This window comes from Musca vetustissima, unplaced genomic scaffold, assembly GCF_032173495.1.
Source record: "Musca vetustissima isolate MV318-11 ecotype Yass unplaced genomic scaffold, APGP_CSIRO_Mvet_v1 utg16866, whole genome shotgun sequence".
In the NCBI taxonomy this organism is placed as follows: domain Eukaryota; kingdom Metazoa; phylum Arthropoda; class Insecta; order Diptera; family Muscidae; genus Musca; species Musca vetustissima.
The window spans coordinates 24408-40359 of record NW_026881560.1 but is presented as its reverse complement, the minus strand read 5'-3'; the positions used below and the strand labels follow the sequence as shown (position 1 = coordinate 40359).

The 15952-nt window shown below is 35.5% G+C and overlaps 1 protein-coding gene across 1 annotated transcript in view; it reads right to left on the bottom strand.

Moving 5' to 3' along the window:
* LOC133327477 (gastrin/cholecystokinin type B receptor-like) overlaps positions 1-9443 on the bottom strand; it is a gene marked incomplete at its 5' end in the record, with an annotated part of 30906 nt that extends 21463 nt beyond the window's left edge. Inside the window, one exon of the mRNA XM_061535995.1 lies at positions 8898-9443. Coding sequence (XP_061391979.1) covers positions 8898-9443 — 546 coding nt within the window. The remainder of the gene's footprint in view (positions 1-8897) is intronic.
* Between the last annotated feature and the right edge of the window lie 6509 nt (positions 9444-15952).

Here is a 15952-nt window from a genome sequence, read left to right as displayed (position 1 = left end):
TCAATATTTACCGGGTCAAATGGACAAAATTTGTATTCTATAGAGTATATATTTACCCCTGAATGACATAGACCCGAGAAGTTTATATTATATCCAAGAGGAGTGTTTGACCTTTAAATTAATACCAATTATATTGTTGTATGTGCTCGGATGTGGGAGTTACACCTAAATATTTACAGGTATCTCCGTATTCGTATATTATTATCACTCTAGAGAGCGGAACTATAGCGCTGATCGCTTTGAAATGCTCCATAAGGTTCAAGGACAACGCCTATAATTTTCGGTGATGATCAGATAATAATTTTGGAATGAAGTGGACCGAAAACTTAATTTTTTTGTGTTATTTTCGAGTCGATATATAGACCACAAATGAAAGCCGAACATTACAACACAACCTACGGTGCAGGGAATCTGGACAACAGCGGTACTGAATACTCGTAATATTCGGAAAATATGTCAGTGTGATCAAGGGGTGCTGTTTACCCCTAATCGGGCAAGAGGATGCAAATATCACGAAATATTGCCCAGGCTCGGAATAAACATCCGCAGAAAATTTGAGTTCCGTGGTAGTTGTGTAGGGTATCGTATGGTCGGCCCCGTCCGACTATACTGCTCCGCTCACTGGTTTAATGTTTTAATAACCCTCATAAAAATATTCCATTTAATTTTCGATATGTATGGAAGATTATTTTCTAAGTTTTAACAACCGAGCACCTAACAATGCCATTAAATAATGCCCATACATACGGTCCCGATCGTTAAGCAATTTTGAATACCACCCACACAGTTGAGGATATAAAAATTTGGACCCGACAACTTCAACGCCGTTTTTATTTATTTTTTCCATACACCTATAGTACTAATTTCGAAAACAAACTACTTTTCTCAACCCTATACATCAATTCCCCTCTAAAGTTCTAGCTCTATTCGTTGCATATAGCAGATTTTGGACTTTGTACCATTAAATGATACTCGTAACATGGTCATATTTTAATAAATTCGTGCGAAAATTTTTACTAACACCTTTAAAATTCCTAAAATGTGAATTTACGGTATATTCCTATTGTAGGAGTATCGTACCGTCTTTAACAACGCATAACATAGGTCAGAAAACACAATTTTTTATATAAAACGTAAATAAATGATTACTTGCTTGAGCGTATGATTTTCTTTAATCTGCACCCACACCCCTCCTGTTTTCAAGTTTCCCACAAATTATTATTCTGAATCACTTATGTATCTCTTGAGATTTTTGCAACCAAATTGATATGCCATGGGCTTAGTAACAATGTCCATATGCATAATCCTTGAATATAGCTGGAAAATATCTTTTACTTTTTCCACACACATATACAAAATTGCTGTCATTCTAATCCCGCATGACGTTTAAGGATTTTTAAATATAATGTATATTCACAAGTGTATTTTTACTCTACACCCTAGCAACCCACAGTTAATACTTAAATTTAATGCCTGACCTAATCATAAATTCACACATTATGCCATGAATAATGAAACCCCATGCGGGATGCATACGCAAACATGTGAAAATGCTGAAGATTTTATTTTTATGCTTAAATCGCATGCTTCGTATATTTTATATGTATGAATTTAATATGATGGCAAATTGTTAGTGTTTAAATACAACATGTAGAATTTTTGAAAATTTAAGAGAAAAATATATGTGCACATATATAAATTTAAATTTACATGCAGTATTTTAAATATTTTACCAAGTGAACATTTTTTCATAAGACTTTCTATTTTTCGGTATATAATTGGATACAATAGGATATTTTGGGTCCTCATTGGGTAGACCATCAGGATAGGTCCCATATAACAGTTGGTGGCATTCGATACATTTTCCATTTCCGAATGGCATCCAATCTTACCAAAAAATATCAACATTGAATCATGTTTCAGGAAGCGCCATACTCATACCTCTTTATTCGGTATTTTGAAAGTTTTTAGACGTATTCAATCGAATTGATGTAATATGCAGTGTCAAATATTTCCCTACAAAGTACCTGTATTGCGGAGTCAAAGTTTGGCCATAATGCCCATATAAAATTATCGGCCTTTTTCGACATTTTGAAGGTTTTAGCCAAAGTCTACCCTTAAGTTGACTGTAATTTGGCATTCATGGTTTTTATAGGGTAAAACTCACTTTTGCACAGTGTCTGTGATTTGTTTTTATACCCTTCACCACACTGTGGTACAGGGTATTATGTCTTTGTGAATATGTTTGTAACAGGCAAAAGGAAACGAGATAGACACATAGTTCCTTTTGAGAATAATAGAATCACTTTTTCAGTCGATTTATGCATGTCCGTCCGTCTGTCCGTGTTCTTCTGGGTTCTTATTGGGTACCAAATTACTCCACTAAACATTATAAATATAGGTCCAGTTTTTCTGGTAGTCCCCATATAACGGTACAGCCAAATTTTTGGTATTTTGGGGTTCTGATCGTATTTTTTGACCGAATTGACTGTAATTTCGTACGTCGAGTTCTTATTAGGTAGCAAATCTCTCCACTATAAATTATAAATATAGGTCAATTTTTTGGGTAGCCCCCATATAAGGGTACCCCAATCTTCGGTATTTTGGGGTTCTTGAACCAAATCCTGTTTGTAATTTGGTTTTTTGTAGTCCCAAAAATTAATAATATCCCTCCCAAAAATTAATAATATTCGCCCCCTTTATGGGGTAGTCCCCATAAAACCTCATTTTTATACCCTTCAGCACACTGTGGTACAGGGTATTATGTCTTTGTGCATATGTTTGTAACAGGCAAAAAGAATCGTCCATGTAGTCCGTCCATGTATTTTTGTTAACAATGTCGCATTTATGATCCGAGTTTTGTTGAAATCGGTTCAGATTTATATATACCTATAGTTTCGTTCTCTCGTCCGATTTTTGTACCCTTCACCACACTGTTGTACAGGGTATTATGCCTTTAGGCAAATAGTTCCTTTTGAAAATATGCACAGAATCACTTTCTGAGTTGACTCCCATATATATTTTCGTCCGATTTAAGGTAATGGAGTGTACCAAAGTCCCTTAATATTTTTCGGTTTGCACCAAATTTAGCGTAACGTAATGAATTAGGTCTAGAATGATGTGTGTTAAGTTTCATGAAATCGGTTCAGATTTAGATATAGCTTCTATATCTGACCAAATGAAACATTTAGTATAGGTTGCAGAATGACCTGTTTATGGATCCAATTTCATTTTACTGGTGCTTTAAAAATGCGACATTTTTTAAGATTCATCTGTTAAATATACCCAAAGTGGTGAAGGGTATCATATAGTCGGCCCCGTCCGACTTTACTACTTTCCTTACTGGTTTTTTTTTCAGATTATTAAACGGTACCAGACAATTTACAATGACACAGTACTTCATATGAAGTTCCCGACCTTTTTAAGATAATACGAGAAAAGTTCGGTCCGGACAAACTTAACGACGTTTTCATATATTGTATCCATACTCCTTCCCAGCTTTTTACTGGGAATTTATGTGGTATATAATATTATTTTCCCAAAATAAATTAAATCAATAAAAACTGTATTTACAAAAATATATTTTCAAATTCACAGGAAAATATATTTAATATGAACGACAGTGAGGGGTATCGAATGAAGACGAAAATTTCCTATGAATTATTTTCAGCGGGCTTTTAGCTTTTTGTCATAAGAATCGTCTCTAAAGAAAAAAAAAAAACAAACAAAGGGAATGTTTAAAACGCTTATTTTGATTGTAAATTTATTTGCTGGGAGCCTTTGCTTCTCGGACATAAATGTAAAAGTAAAGAAAACATCGAAAAAAGCAAAACAGAATGGTCAGTATGAGAGAAACATGGAAATATAATAAAAACAACAGGTTTTAATATTTGATTTTCCTGGATATTCATTGCGTGGCGAGGACACAAAACCTAAGGAAGGGAAACTTCACAACTGACGCCATATACAATGACACGTGGAGTGAGTAAGGAAACACTGAAATATTAATGCTATCAAGGATTTATTATCAAGTAAAGAATGAAGAAAAAATATAATCGACTCCAAATAATTTTCCTTGGGAACTACACAAGACATATTTTTTATGCTCCAACATATATCAAGGGGTTTCAAATTTAAGACGTTTTTAACAAATAAAATATCTTTGGCTTCAATGTACAGGAAAATAAATAGGATACATGACAATAAAACAATTCTCGACAGAAATGTCCATAATCGTCGAAATGATACTATAAACCACATCGAAATGATACTATAAACCATAGATCAAATCTGTAAAGTGATCAGAATTGACTGTAATGTAATATTTTGGGTTCTATATCAGTGGTATGTAACTGTCCTTTATATTAAGAAGTGCATTTCGATAAATTTTGGACATAGAAATTCTACGTTCAAAAGATTTCATCTATATAAAAGAGAATCTAATGAGATCTAAGGTAAATTGAAGCAATAAATGATCACATGTCAATATAAAAATGTATTTTGTATTCCTTTAGTTCTATAATGCACTATAAATCCCATTAGAACACCGGCGACATGGATTATCAAAATTTTTTGCGACTGTTTATACACATACCCTTTATATTTTAAAAATAATTAAGTTGTTCCAAACGCTAATATCTATTTAATAGCCATAAGATTCCTTGCAGAAAATATTAGTAGGAAACCTTCTGGTAAATACCATAAAAGTTATGTAAGGTTACAGTACTATCTGTCTTTCATACTCCTTAATCATACTGAACACACACATTGTTTTTAGAATACTTTTGCTTATCGTCATTTTGTCTATCATAAAGTTTTTTATAACTTTTAGATACATGATGCTTAAAATTTCCCTTATAATGACGCACAAATCCGATGCAACTGCGACCTTCTTTTAGTTCATTAGAATGGAATCCAGCATTAGCTAGTTCGTCTGATTTTTTTTTTTGGCCAACAATTTTCGGTGACTGATTGGGGAACTATTATTGTCAGAACGTTATTTCCAAAATAATGAAACTATTTTGTTTTTTGTTGTGTACTTGGCAGATAATGTCTGGTTGAAAAACTTCTCGAAGAACTTATCAGAAGATTTCAATGTAATCACCTTCCTTCAAAGCAATTGCCTTCATATCACGAGAATGGTTTATATTTAAAGTGCTTTAAATCCATTTTAGGTTCCGTTTCAAATCTTGGTTTTCTAGAAAAGTTTACAAAACATATTACGAAATATATTGTAACATGTTTAAGGGCAAAAAACATAAACAAAATTAATACCTCATAAAAATATTTTTGAAACAAATCAAACTGAAACCTTTACATATGTCAATATAAAACCAGTGAACAGAGCAATATAGTCGGACGGGGCCGACCATATGAAACCCTACACAACTTCCACGAAAATCTAACTTTCTGTGGTCCTATATTCGAAGCTTGGGAAATATTTCGCGATATTTGCACCCTCTTGACCGACTAGAGGTCAACAAATATTACTAATATTCAGTACAGCTTTTCTAATTACTTGTCCAGATACCCTTCACGGTGGGTTGTGTTGTGATGATCGGCTTTCAATTGTGGGCTATAGGTCGACTCGAAAAACTCAACAAATTATATTTTCGGTCCACTTCATAAGAATATTATTATGTGATCATCTGATAGGGTTTGTCCTTGACCATACCTGGAACCTAATGGAAAAATTTAAAGCGAACAGCGCTATAATTCCGCACTCTAGTGTGGTAATGGGTTACTAAAAATATTTAAGTGTAACTCACACATCCGAGTACATACGACAATAAAATTGGTATCAATTTAAAGGCCAACCACTCCTCTTGGATATGCTGTTAACTTCTCGGGTCTATGCCATTCAGTGGTAAATATATACGCTATATAATACAAATTTTGTAATTTTTCACACAAAAGTCAGGGTCCAGACCTGTTTATTTTTTGGCTGGATCCCATTCTCGCCATGTTTGTGGCCACAATTGCGGTCTCTGGAACGACCAAGATATCAGACAAAAATATAGTTTTTGGTCCATTTCATCCCCTAAATATTAACCGAACTTTACCAAAACAATAAGGGGTTTTCATTGGCCAGAATTCATCCTGCATTTAAAAATTCGTGAAGATTGGTTCATAACTGTGGCTTGTATCGTGTTTACAAATTATACTTGACAGACGGACGGACACACATGTCTACTTCGACCCAGCTAGTCGAGATATGGCAATCGGTATACCTAAAAGTGGTATATGCCAATATTTCGCGGCGTTATAAACTCTTGCACAAAGATATAACAACCCTGACAACATAGTTGTGTAGGGTAAATAGTCGACTCATGATTAGCTCCGTCTTCGATTTATTTTTATATTTTGCTGACCCCACCCCATTCTCATTAAATATTGTTTTTTTTATACCCTTCACCACACTGTGGTACATAATACCCTGTACCACAGTGTGCATATGTTTGTAACAGGCAAAAGGAAACGGGATAGACACATGGTTCCTTTTGAGAATAAGCATAGAATCACTTTCTGAGTCGAATTATGCATGTCCGTCCGTCCATCTGTCCGTCTGTAGATGTTAAATTGTAAACAAAGTGCCAAATTTGATCCGATTTGGATGAAATTTGGCACAGCTCATTTGTTTGGTCCAAGGACGAACCCTATTGAAATTGGGAAAAATCGGTTCAGATTTAGATATAGCTCCCATATATATTTTCAGATTTAGATATAGCTCCCATTTAAGGTAAATGTGGCATCAAATCCCCTCTATATTTTTCGATTTGCACGAAATGTGGCACAGAGCACTAAATTACGTCCAGAATGATGAGTGCCAAGTTTCGAGAAAATCGGTTGAGATTTAGATATAGCTCCCATATATAGCTTCGTCCGATTTAAGGTAAATGGTGCACCAAAGCCCCTCTATATCTTTCGATTTGCACGAAATTTGGCACAGAGCAATAAATTAGGTCCAGAATGATGTGTCAAGTTTCGAGAAAATCGGTTGAGATTTAGATATATCTCCCATATATAGCTTCGTCCGATTTAAAATAAATGGTGCACCAAAGCCCCTCTATATCTTCCGATTTGCGCGAAATTTGGCACAGAGCAATAAATTAGGTCCAGAATGATGTGTGCCTATTTTCGAGAAAATCGGTTCAGATTTAGATATAGCTCCCATATATAGTTTCGTCCGATTTAAGGTAAATGGTGCACCAAAGTCCCTATATATCATTCGATTTGCATGTAATTTGGCATAGAGTACTGAATTAGGTCCAGAATGATGTGTGCCAAGTTTCGAGAAAATCGGTTCTGGTTTCGATATAGCTCCCACATATACATATATATTCGTCCGATTTTACATAAATGGTGCACACACCTTCTAATGTTTGTCCGATTAACACGATTTTTTGGACAACGTATTAAGTTGAGACTTGAATAACGTTATTGCGTTTTGTTGAAATTGATGTAGATGCTGTCATAGCTTCCATATGTATTTCGAATGGATGTCTGAATGAAATTAAAATTTTAACAGTGCGGCGACCGAATAGCGTGTATTAATTTTGCTATAAGTCGTTTTCATAAATTTGTTCCATGGTACGAAGTCGACTTTAAATCTGCCCGAATAAAATTAAATTTATCATAGGTTGCAGAAAGACTTGCGTATGTTCCTTGGAGAGGATACATATGTACAATATACCCAAAGTGGTGAAGGGTATCATATAGTCGGCCTAGTCCGACTTTACTGCTTTCCTTACTGGTTTTTATTTAATTCGAGCCTACACTAATTCAAAAATGTCCCTATGAAATTTCAAATGAAACTCTGAAGAACTTTTGAAGATATAGCCGATTTATTATTTCAGATTCTCGAAACAGTGTTTTTACGAATGTCGATCACGATAACTCAAAATCTAATAATCCGATCGGTTCCAGACTTTGACACGTTCCCCCTGTATGTGTGTGTGTGTTACAGTCGTATGAACTAGGATAAATCCAATCGATGAATATATTCCTTATTTTTAAGGTGGCTTCTTCGAAATTTGGGCCAATACTGATATATTTTGCTAGAGAGATTTGCTAATAATACATTTGAACCATTTCAGCTGTAAACGCGAAATATCGAATATGGGGACGTTATATGGTGGTTACCCTAAAAAATGGACTGATATATCCCATTTGCAATACAAATCATCCTAAGTGTAATAGCAATGTATGTGTTAAATTTCGGCTCGGTCTTAAATTATGCGAGATCTATCGCGATTTCAGCAGACGGAGATGGCTAAGAAGAATGTATTATTTGTATGGAGAATATTTCGAGGTGTTACACACGAAATGACAAATTTAATAAACATTTCACATTGCGATGGAGGGCACAGAAATGAGGATCTGTATAATAACATAGATTATTTTCTGCAAAGATGTTTTTCGTTCTCCAAGAATTAGTAGGGCCAAATTACTGACAATTTACAGCTCAAACCATTCAAATGCTGAAAATATGGCTAGACCTTCATATGGGTACATTGACCTAAAAATGTCAAAACATGGACCGCTATATTCACACGAAGGCTATGGACCGATATATTCCATTTGCAGTACCTAAAAGGGTAACGTGTTAAAATGGCTAAATGGATATAGAATTGTATTCTGTTAATTTATCCCCATAAATTCCGACAAATATTCACATTTATTTGCAAATATACTGGTGAATTCTATACACTCTTTACCGTCCCCCAACTCCATAAAATGGTCAAGGTCATGCATAAGTCCTTGACTTTATAATATTAGATGATGCTATGGCAGATGAGTAGCTGAATGTATAAGTGTGACAACAATATTTCCATGTATTATTGCAGTGTTTTTAATTTCCAAACAATAACAAAAACATTCACCATTGTTTTACCTACCTTGTGAAAATTGTATCAGCTTACAAAAGAATTCACCAAATATAAAGTGTCGCAGTAGAGTACCGACCAATGTTACCGGCATACAGAGGACACCCAACAGAATATCCGATATGGCTAAATTCAGCAAAAACACATTGGTAATGGTACGCATACGACGATTCTGTGCCAATATCACAATGACCAACAGGTTACCAACTATGGCAAAAAGTAAAATGATGCTGTAGCATAATATTAACCAAATGGGTACTTCAAATGCCGAAGAACGGGTTGTCGACGACCGATGGGGGCCAACAGTGCTGGTTGCAACAATGTAAACTGTTGACTCAGCTGTGCCATTTCGTGTTATGATTGTTGTGTTGTTATCCTCAGTACTGTTGTTATTGCTGTTGACAAAATAGTCATATGCACTTGCATTGAATGAGCTATCCTCTTCATACCAATCCAGTGGCTGAGTGACATTCTGATAGCCCAGTATTGGATCCGACAATTGTAGATCCAATAACGAATTTGTATCGGGCCACAATGCAAGGGCGGCAAATTCGTTGTCTAGCGTTAGGTAATCCGTGGTGAATGATTTTAGTGAAAACACTTATATGTGATATATATTATGTTTTATTTGTGTATGTTATTTTAAAATATATTTCTTTAAGTTTAATTTCTTATATTTTTCATTTAATGATGTCAAGCTCACTTAATATTTATTTTGTTGGCGTAAGATCTTTTTTTAATATTTTTTTTTATCTTATTTTTTTTAATCACTTAAATTCTCTTCACCCTTTTTCTTGTGCTATATTTTAAACTGTATTAAAATAATTAATTCGCTTTAAGTCGATTTTCTTTATTTTTCAAAGAGACATATGTCCTTCGTTTGTTATTAAAATCGTTGTGTTTTGTTTCACACTTCGTTTCGAACTGACATGTGTCCCATGAACTACATTAACAAATATTATTTTGGAAACACATCAACACCCAAATATGAGACACGATAGCAGCAGCAGCCGCAGCGACATCAGTAGCAACATACATCCTTTTGCTCTGAACTCCGAAATATGTTGGTTATCCTAGCAACAAATTTCACCACTGTTACTGAGCGTTTTGTTAGGGTGGTAGGTATATTTCGAAGACCATATGATTGTTCAACATTTTTAAAGAGAAAGAGAGAGAATTCTTGGCAACATGTTGTTAACATAGCAATGCTCCAGAGTTTCGTAACAGAATAATGTAACCTTGAACCACAATCGTTTTTCATTCATAAAATCAGAATCCTGGTTAGCATTACAATGTTTCTTACTTTGTTTTTCATTTTCGTAACATCTGCAATGTAATATGTTAAAAGTGTAACAGAGGTATATATACTGATTTAGCATGATTTAATGTAATAATGTGTCATGTTAAAATATATAAGAAACCAGTAAGGAAAGTAGTAAAGTCGGGCGGGGCCGACTATATGATACCCTTCACCACTTTGGGTATATTCAACAGATGAATCCTAACAGACGTCGCATCTTTGAGGAACCAGTAAAATGAAATTGGATCCATAAAAATGTCATTCTGCAACCTATACTAAATTTTTCATTTGGTCAGACATAAGTTGCTTCTTACAATGGGAAGCAAATATCAATCGGACATCCTTTGATTATTTAAATAAATATCTGATAAACATGAGGCGTTTGGTGTACCATTTACTTAAAATCGGACGAAAATATATATAACCAGTGAGCGGAGCAATATAGTCGGACGGGGCCGACCATACGACACCCTACACAACTACCACGTAACTTCAACTTCCTGCGGAGTTTTATTCATAGCTTGGGCAATATTTCGTGATAGTTGCACTCTCTTGCCCGATTAGAGGTCAACAGCATCTCTTCCTTACACTGACATATTTTCCGAATATTTCCGATATTCAGTAAAGCCCTTCTAATTTCTTATCCAGATCCCCTTCACAGTGGATTGTGTTGTGATGTTCGGCTTTTGGCAATTGATCGACTGGAAAACACACGCAAAAAAATAAGTTTTCGGTCCACTTCATCCCAAAATTATTATCTGATCAATGCCGAAAATTATAGGCGTTGACCTTGACAACTGGTCAAGGTCAACCTAACTGGTAATAGGTTACTAAATAATATCTGAATAAGTAAGCACCTGTAAATATTTACGTGTAACTCCCACATCTTAGTACATACGGCAATATAATTGCTATCAATTTAAAGGCCAACCACTCCTCTTGGATATACTATCAACTCCTCGCGCCTATGTCATTCAGGAGTAAATATATATGCTATAGAATACAAATTTTGTCACTTTTCACACAAAAGTCAGGGTCCATTTGACCCGCTAAATATTGACCGATCCTTATCAAAACAGGCATGCTTACTCTTTATTATTTTTTTTATTCTTTGGCCCAATCCCCTTCTCCATGCAAAAATTCGAGGTGGTTGGGCCATAATGGCGGCCTCTGGAGCGACCAGAAAAACCGACAAAAATAAAGTTTTTGGTCCATTTCATCCCCTAAATATTAACCGATCTTTTCCAAAAACAATAGGGGTCTTCATTGGCCAGAATCCATCCTACATGCAAAATTTCGTGAAGATTGGTCCATAACTGTAGCCTGTAGCGTGTTTACAAATTATAATGGACAGACGGACGGACACACATATCTAGATCGATTTAGCTAGTCGAGATATAACGATCGGTATACTTAAAGGTGGGTCTAGGACCAATATTTCGCCGCGTTACAAACTTTTGGAGCTGCACAAAGCTATAATACCCTGACAACATAGTTGTGTAGGGTATAAAAACTATATCGAAATCTATAGGGATATATAGGGACTTTGGTGCCCCATTTACATTAAATCGGACGAAAATATATATATATATATATATATATATATAGAGATTCTATGCCTATTCTCAAAAGGAACCATGTGTCTATATCGTCTCCTTTTGCCTGTTACAAACTTATGCACAAAGACATAATACCCTGTACCACAGTGTTGTGAAGGGTATACAAATATAAGAAACCAGTAAGGAAAGTAGTAAAGTCGGACTGGGCCGACTATAGGATACCCTTCACCCCTTTGGTATATTCTATTCTGCTATATTCTCCTATATCCTAATAGACGTCGCCTTTTTTGAAGCAACATTGACATGAAATTGAACGAACTTGAATATGTGATCTTTATCTATATGTGAACCGATTAACATCAATCCATACACATGCCTTTCGGCAATCTACCATTTCATTCGGTCAGATTTAGAGTCGTTTGCGTACAATGGGACAAATTTATGTAAATCTACCTATAGCACACTTGATACACGCTATTCGGTATACCGCACTGTTCAAAATTAGCATTTACAATAAATCGGACGAAATATATATAGGGCTATATGTAAATCAGAACCGATTTTCACGAAACTTAGCACACATCACTTCGATTTTTACGAAATTTAGCACACATATTTCCAGACTTAATTCAGTACGCTATGCCAAATTTCGTACAAATTACGAAATAAATCGGACGAAAATATATATGAGAGCTATATCTAAATCTGAACCGATTTCAATAGGACCTAGGGTATCATAACTTTAGTACGTTATGCAAAATTTCGTACGATTCGGCCTAAATTTTTGCTTTTTGTTTCAGCATTTGCTAACAATTGGATGAAAATATATATGGAAGCTATGTCGAAATCTTAACCGATTTCAATAAAACTTAGTCATCCAAACAAACCATCCAATAAACCAGCGGAGCAGTATAGTCGGACGTGGCCCGACCACACGATACCCTACACAACTACCACGGAACTCAAATTTTCTGCGGATGTTTATTCCGAGACTGGGCAATATTTCGTGATATTTGCACTCTCTTCCCGATTAGAGGTAAACACCTCTTCCTCACACTGACATATTTTCCGAATATTACGAGTATTCAGTACAGCTATTGTCCAGATTCCCTTCACCGTGGGTTGTGTTGTGATGTTCGGCTTTCATTTGTGGTCTATAGATCGACTCGAAAATAACACAAATAATTAGGTTTTCGGTCCACTTCATTCCAAAATTATTATGTGATCATCACCGAAAATTATAGGCGTAGTCCTTGACCATAACTGGAACCTCATGGAACATTTCGAAACGATCAGCGCTATGTTCGGCTCTCTAGAGTGATAATGGGTTACTAAATAACATACAAATACGGAGATACCTGTAAATTTTTAGGTGTAACTCCCACATCAGAGCACATACAACAATATAATTGGTCTTAATTTAAAGGTCAACCACTCCTCTTGGATCGGGCATATGTCCTTCGGGCATATGTCCTTCAGGGGCAAATATATACGCCATAGAATACAATTTTTGTCATTTTTCACACAAAAGTCAGGGTCCATTTGACCCGCTAAATATTGATCGATCTTTATCCAAACCGGCGGGCTTATTCTTTGGGCCGATCAGCTTCTCCATGCAAAATTTCACGATGTTCGGGCCAGTGTTGCGGCCTCTGGAGCGACCAGAAAAACCGACAAAAATTTTATATTTGGTCCATTTCATCCCCTAAATATTAACCGATCTTTCCCAAAAACAATAGGGGTCTTCATTGGCCAGAACCCATCCTACATGCAAAATTTCGTGAAGATTGGTCCATAACTGTGGCCTGTATCGTGTTTACAAATTATAATGGACAGACGGACGGACACACATGTCTAGATCGACTCAGCTAGTCGAGATATGACGATCGGTATACTTAAAGGTGGGTCTAGGACCAATATTTCGCGGCATTACAAACTTTTGGGGCTGCCCTGACAACATAGTTGTGTAGGGTATAAAAAGCTATAACTAAATCTGAACCTATTTTCACCAATTTCAATAGGATTCGCCGAATTTTATTTCTTCGGATAATAAATGCGACCTGCACTTTGTTTACAATTTAACATGGACAGACGGACGGACATGCATAGTTCGACTCAGAAAGTGATTTTTAGTGAATCTTATTCTGTTCATTTATGGGGTCCTTTAGACTTAGATTTTTTTGCTGTTTTTATTCCCAATTTTTAAAAGGGTTTGTTCATACTTTCCATTCACCACTTTGGGTATATTCAACAGAAGAATCCTAACAGACGTCGCATTTTTAAAGAACCAGCAAAATGAAATTGGATCCATAAACATGCCATTCTGTAACCTTTACTAATTTCTTTCATTTGGTCAGATAAAGAAGCTATATCTAAATCAGAACCGATTTCAACGATTTCAGGAAATTTAACACACATCATTCAAGACCTAGTTCATTACGCTGTGCCAAATTTCGTGCAAATCGAAAGATATATAGGGACTTTACATAAATCGGAGAAAAATATATATGGGAGCTATATCTAAATCTGAACCGATTTTCAGGAAACTTAACACACATCATTCTACACTTCATTCATTACGCTGTGCCAAATTTCGTGCAAATCGAAAGATATATAGGGACTTTGGTGCACCATTTACCTAAAATCGGACGGAACTATATATGGGAGCTATATCTAAATCTGAACCGATTTTCACCAAACTCAGCACACATCATTCTGCACTTTATACAGAACGCTCTGACAAATTTCGTGCAAATCGAATGATGCACCATTTACGTAAAATCGGACGACACTATATATGGGATCTATATCTAAATCTGAACCGATTTTCTCTAAACTTAGTACACATCATTCTAGACTTAATTGAATACGATATGCTAAATTTCGTGCAAATCGAAAGATATATAGGGACTTTGGCGGACCATTTACATCAAATCGGATGAAAATATATATGGGAGCTTCATCTAAATCTGAACCGATTTTCAAGAAACTTAACACACATCATTATATACTTCATTCATTACGCTGTGCCAAATTTCGTGCAAATCGAATGATATATAGGGACTTTGGTGCACCATTTACCTAAAATCGGACGAAACTATATATGGGAGCTATATCTAAATCTGAACCGATTTTCATGAAACTTAACACACATCATTCTATGCTTCATTCTTTACGCTGTGCCAATTTTCGTGCAAATCGAAAGATATATAGGGAGCTATATCTAAATCTGAACCGATTTTTTCCAATTTCAATAGGGTTCCTCCTTGGGCCAAATAAGTGACCTGTGCCAAATTTCATCAAAATCGGATCATAAATGCGACCTGTACTTTGTTCACAAAAATACATGGACTGACGGACAGACAGACAAGCGTAAATCGACTCAGAAAGTGATTCTATGCATATTCTCAAAAGGAACCATGTGTCTATCTCGTTTCCTTTTGCCTGTTACAAACATATGCACAAAGACATAATACCCTGTGCCACAGTGTGGTGAAGGGTATAAAAACAATAACACCAGGCAACAACTTAGTTGACACCATTTGTACCATGATCTGTTCCAGTAGCTTCATCTAGAACTCAGTATGTGTTTGTCATGTAGCAATACTTTATTAATCTAGAATCCTAGACAGGACATTCGGGTGATCAATAATTACTATGTATGTGTCAGCCAAAAGCAGACATCTGAGGTAGGATTTGCTTCGCCATGAGAATAAATATTGACATGTCAACGATTATAAATAGCAAGTGTCGGCAAAATGTGCTATTTTTAACTAAACTTCAGGGTATTTCTATTTTTATTACAGTCAATACTGATTCATTTTTAAGAAATTTACTTTCTAAGTTTAATGCCCTTGTCAACAAATGTACAAATGGATGCAAACATCGAGTCTGCTTTCCAAAGAGTAATAAACGATTAATAGAAGTCATAACATTTTTCTGTCACTTGCAAGCAAAATTTCACTTAACCGTATTGGGAATACATTCTTTTCGCATCATCGTCAAGTGAAGTCAAGAGTTGCTAAAAATTCACGCCATTTGAAAGAGGAAAGAGACAAGTCTGTTTGGGGAATTGGTGGTAACTAAAACCTATTGTCAGTATACTTGAATAGTCACGTATAACACCAAAATCACTTTCGCCCAATCACCTCTCCAGTGACAATTCATATTCGTATAGGAACCAAAAATTCCCAACATCTTTGTATGCA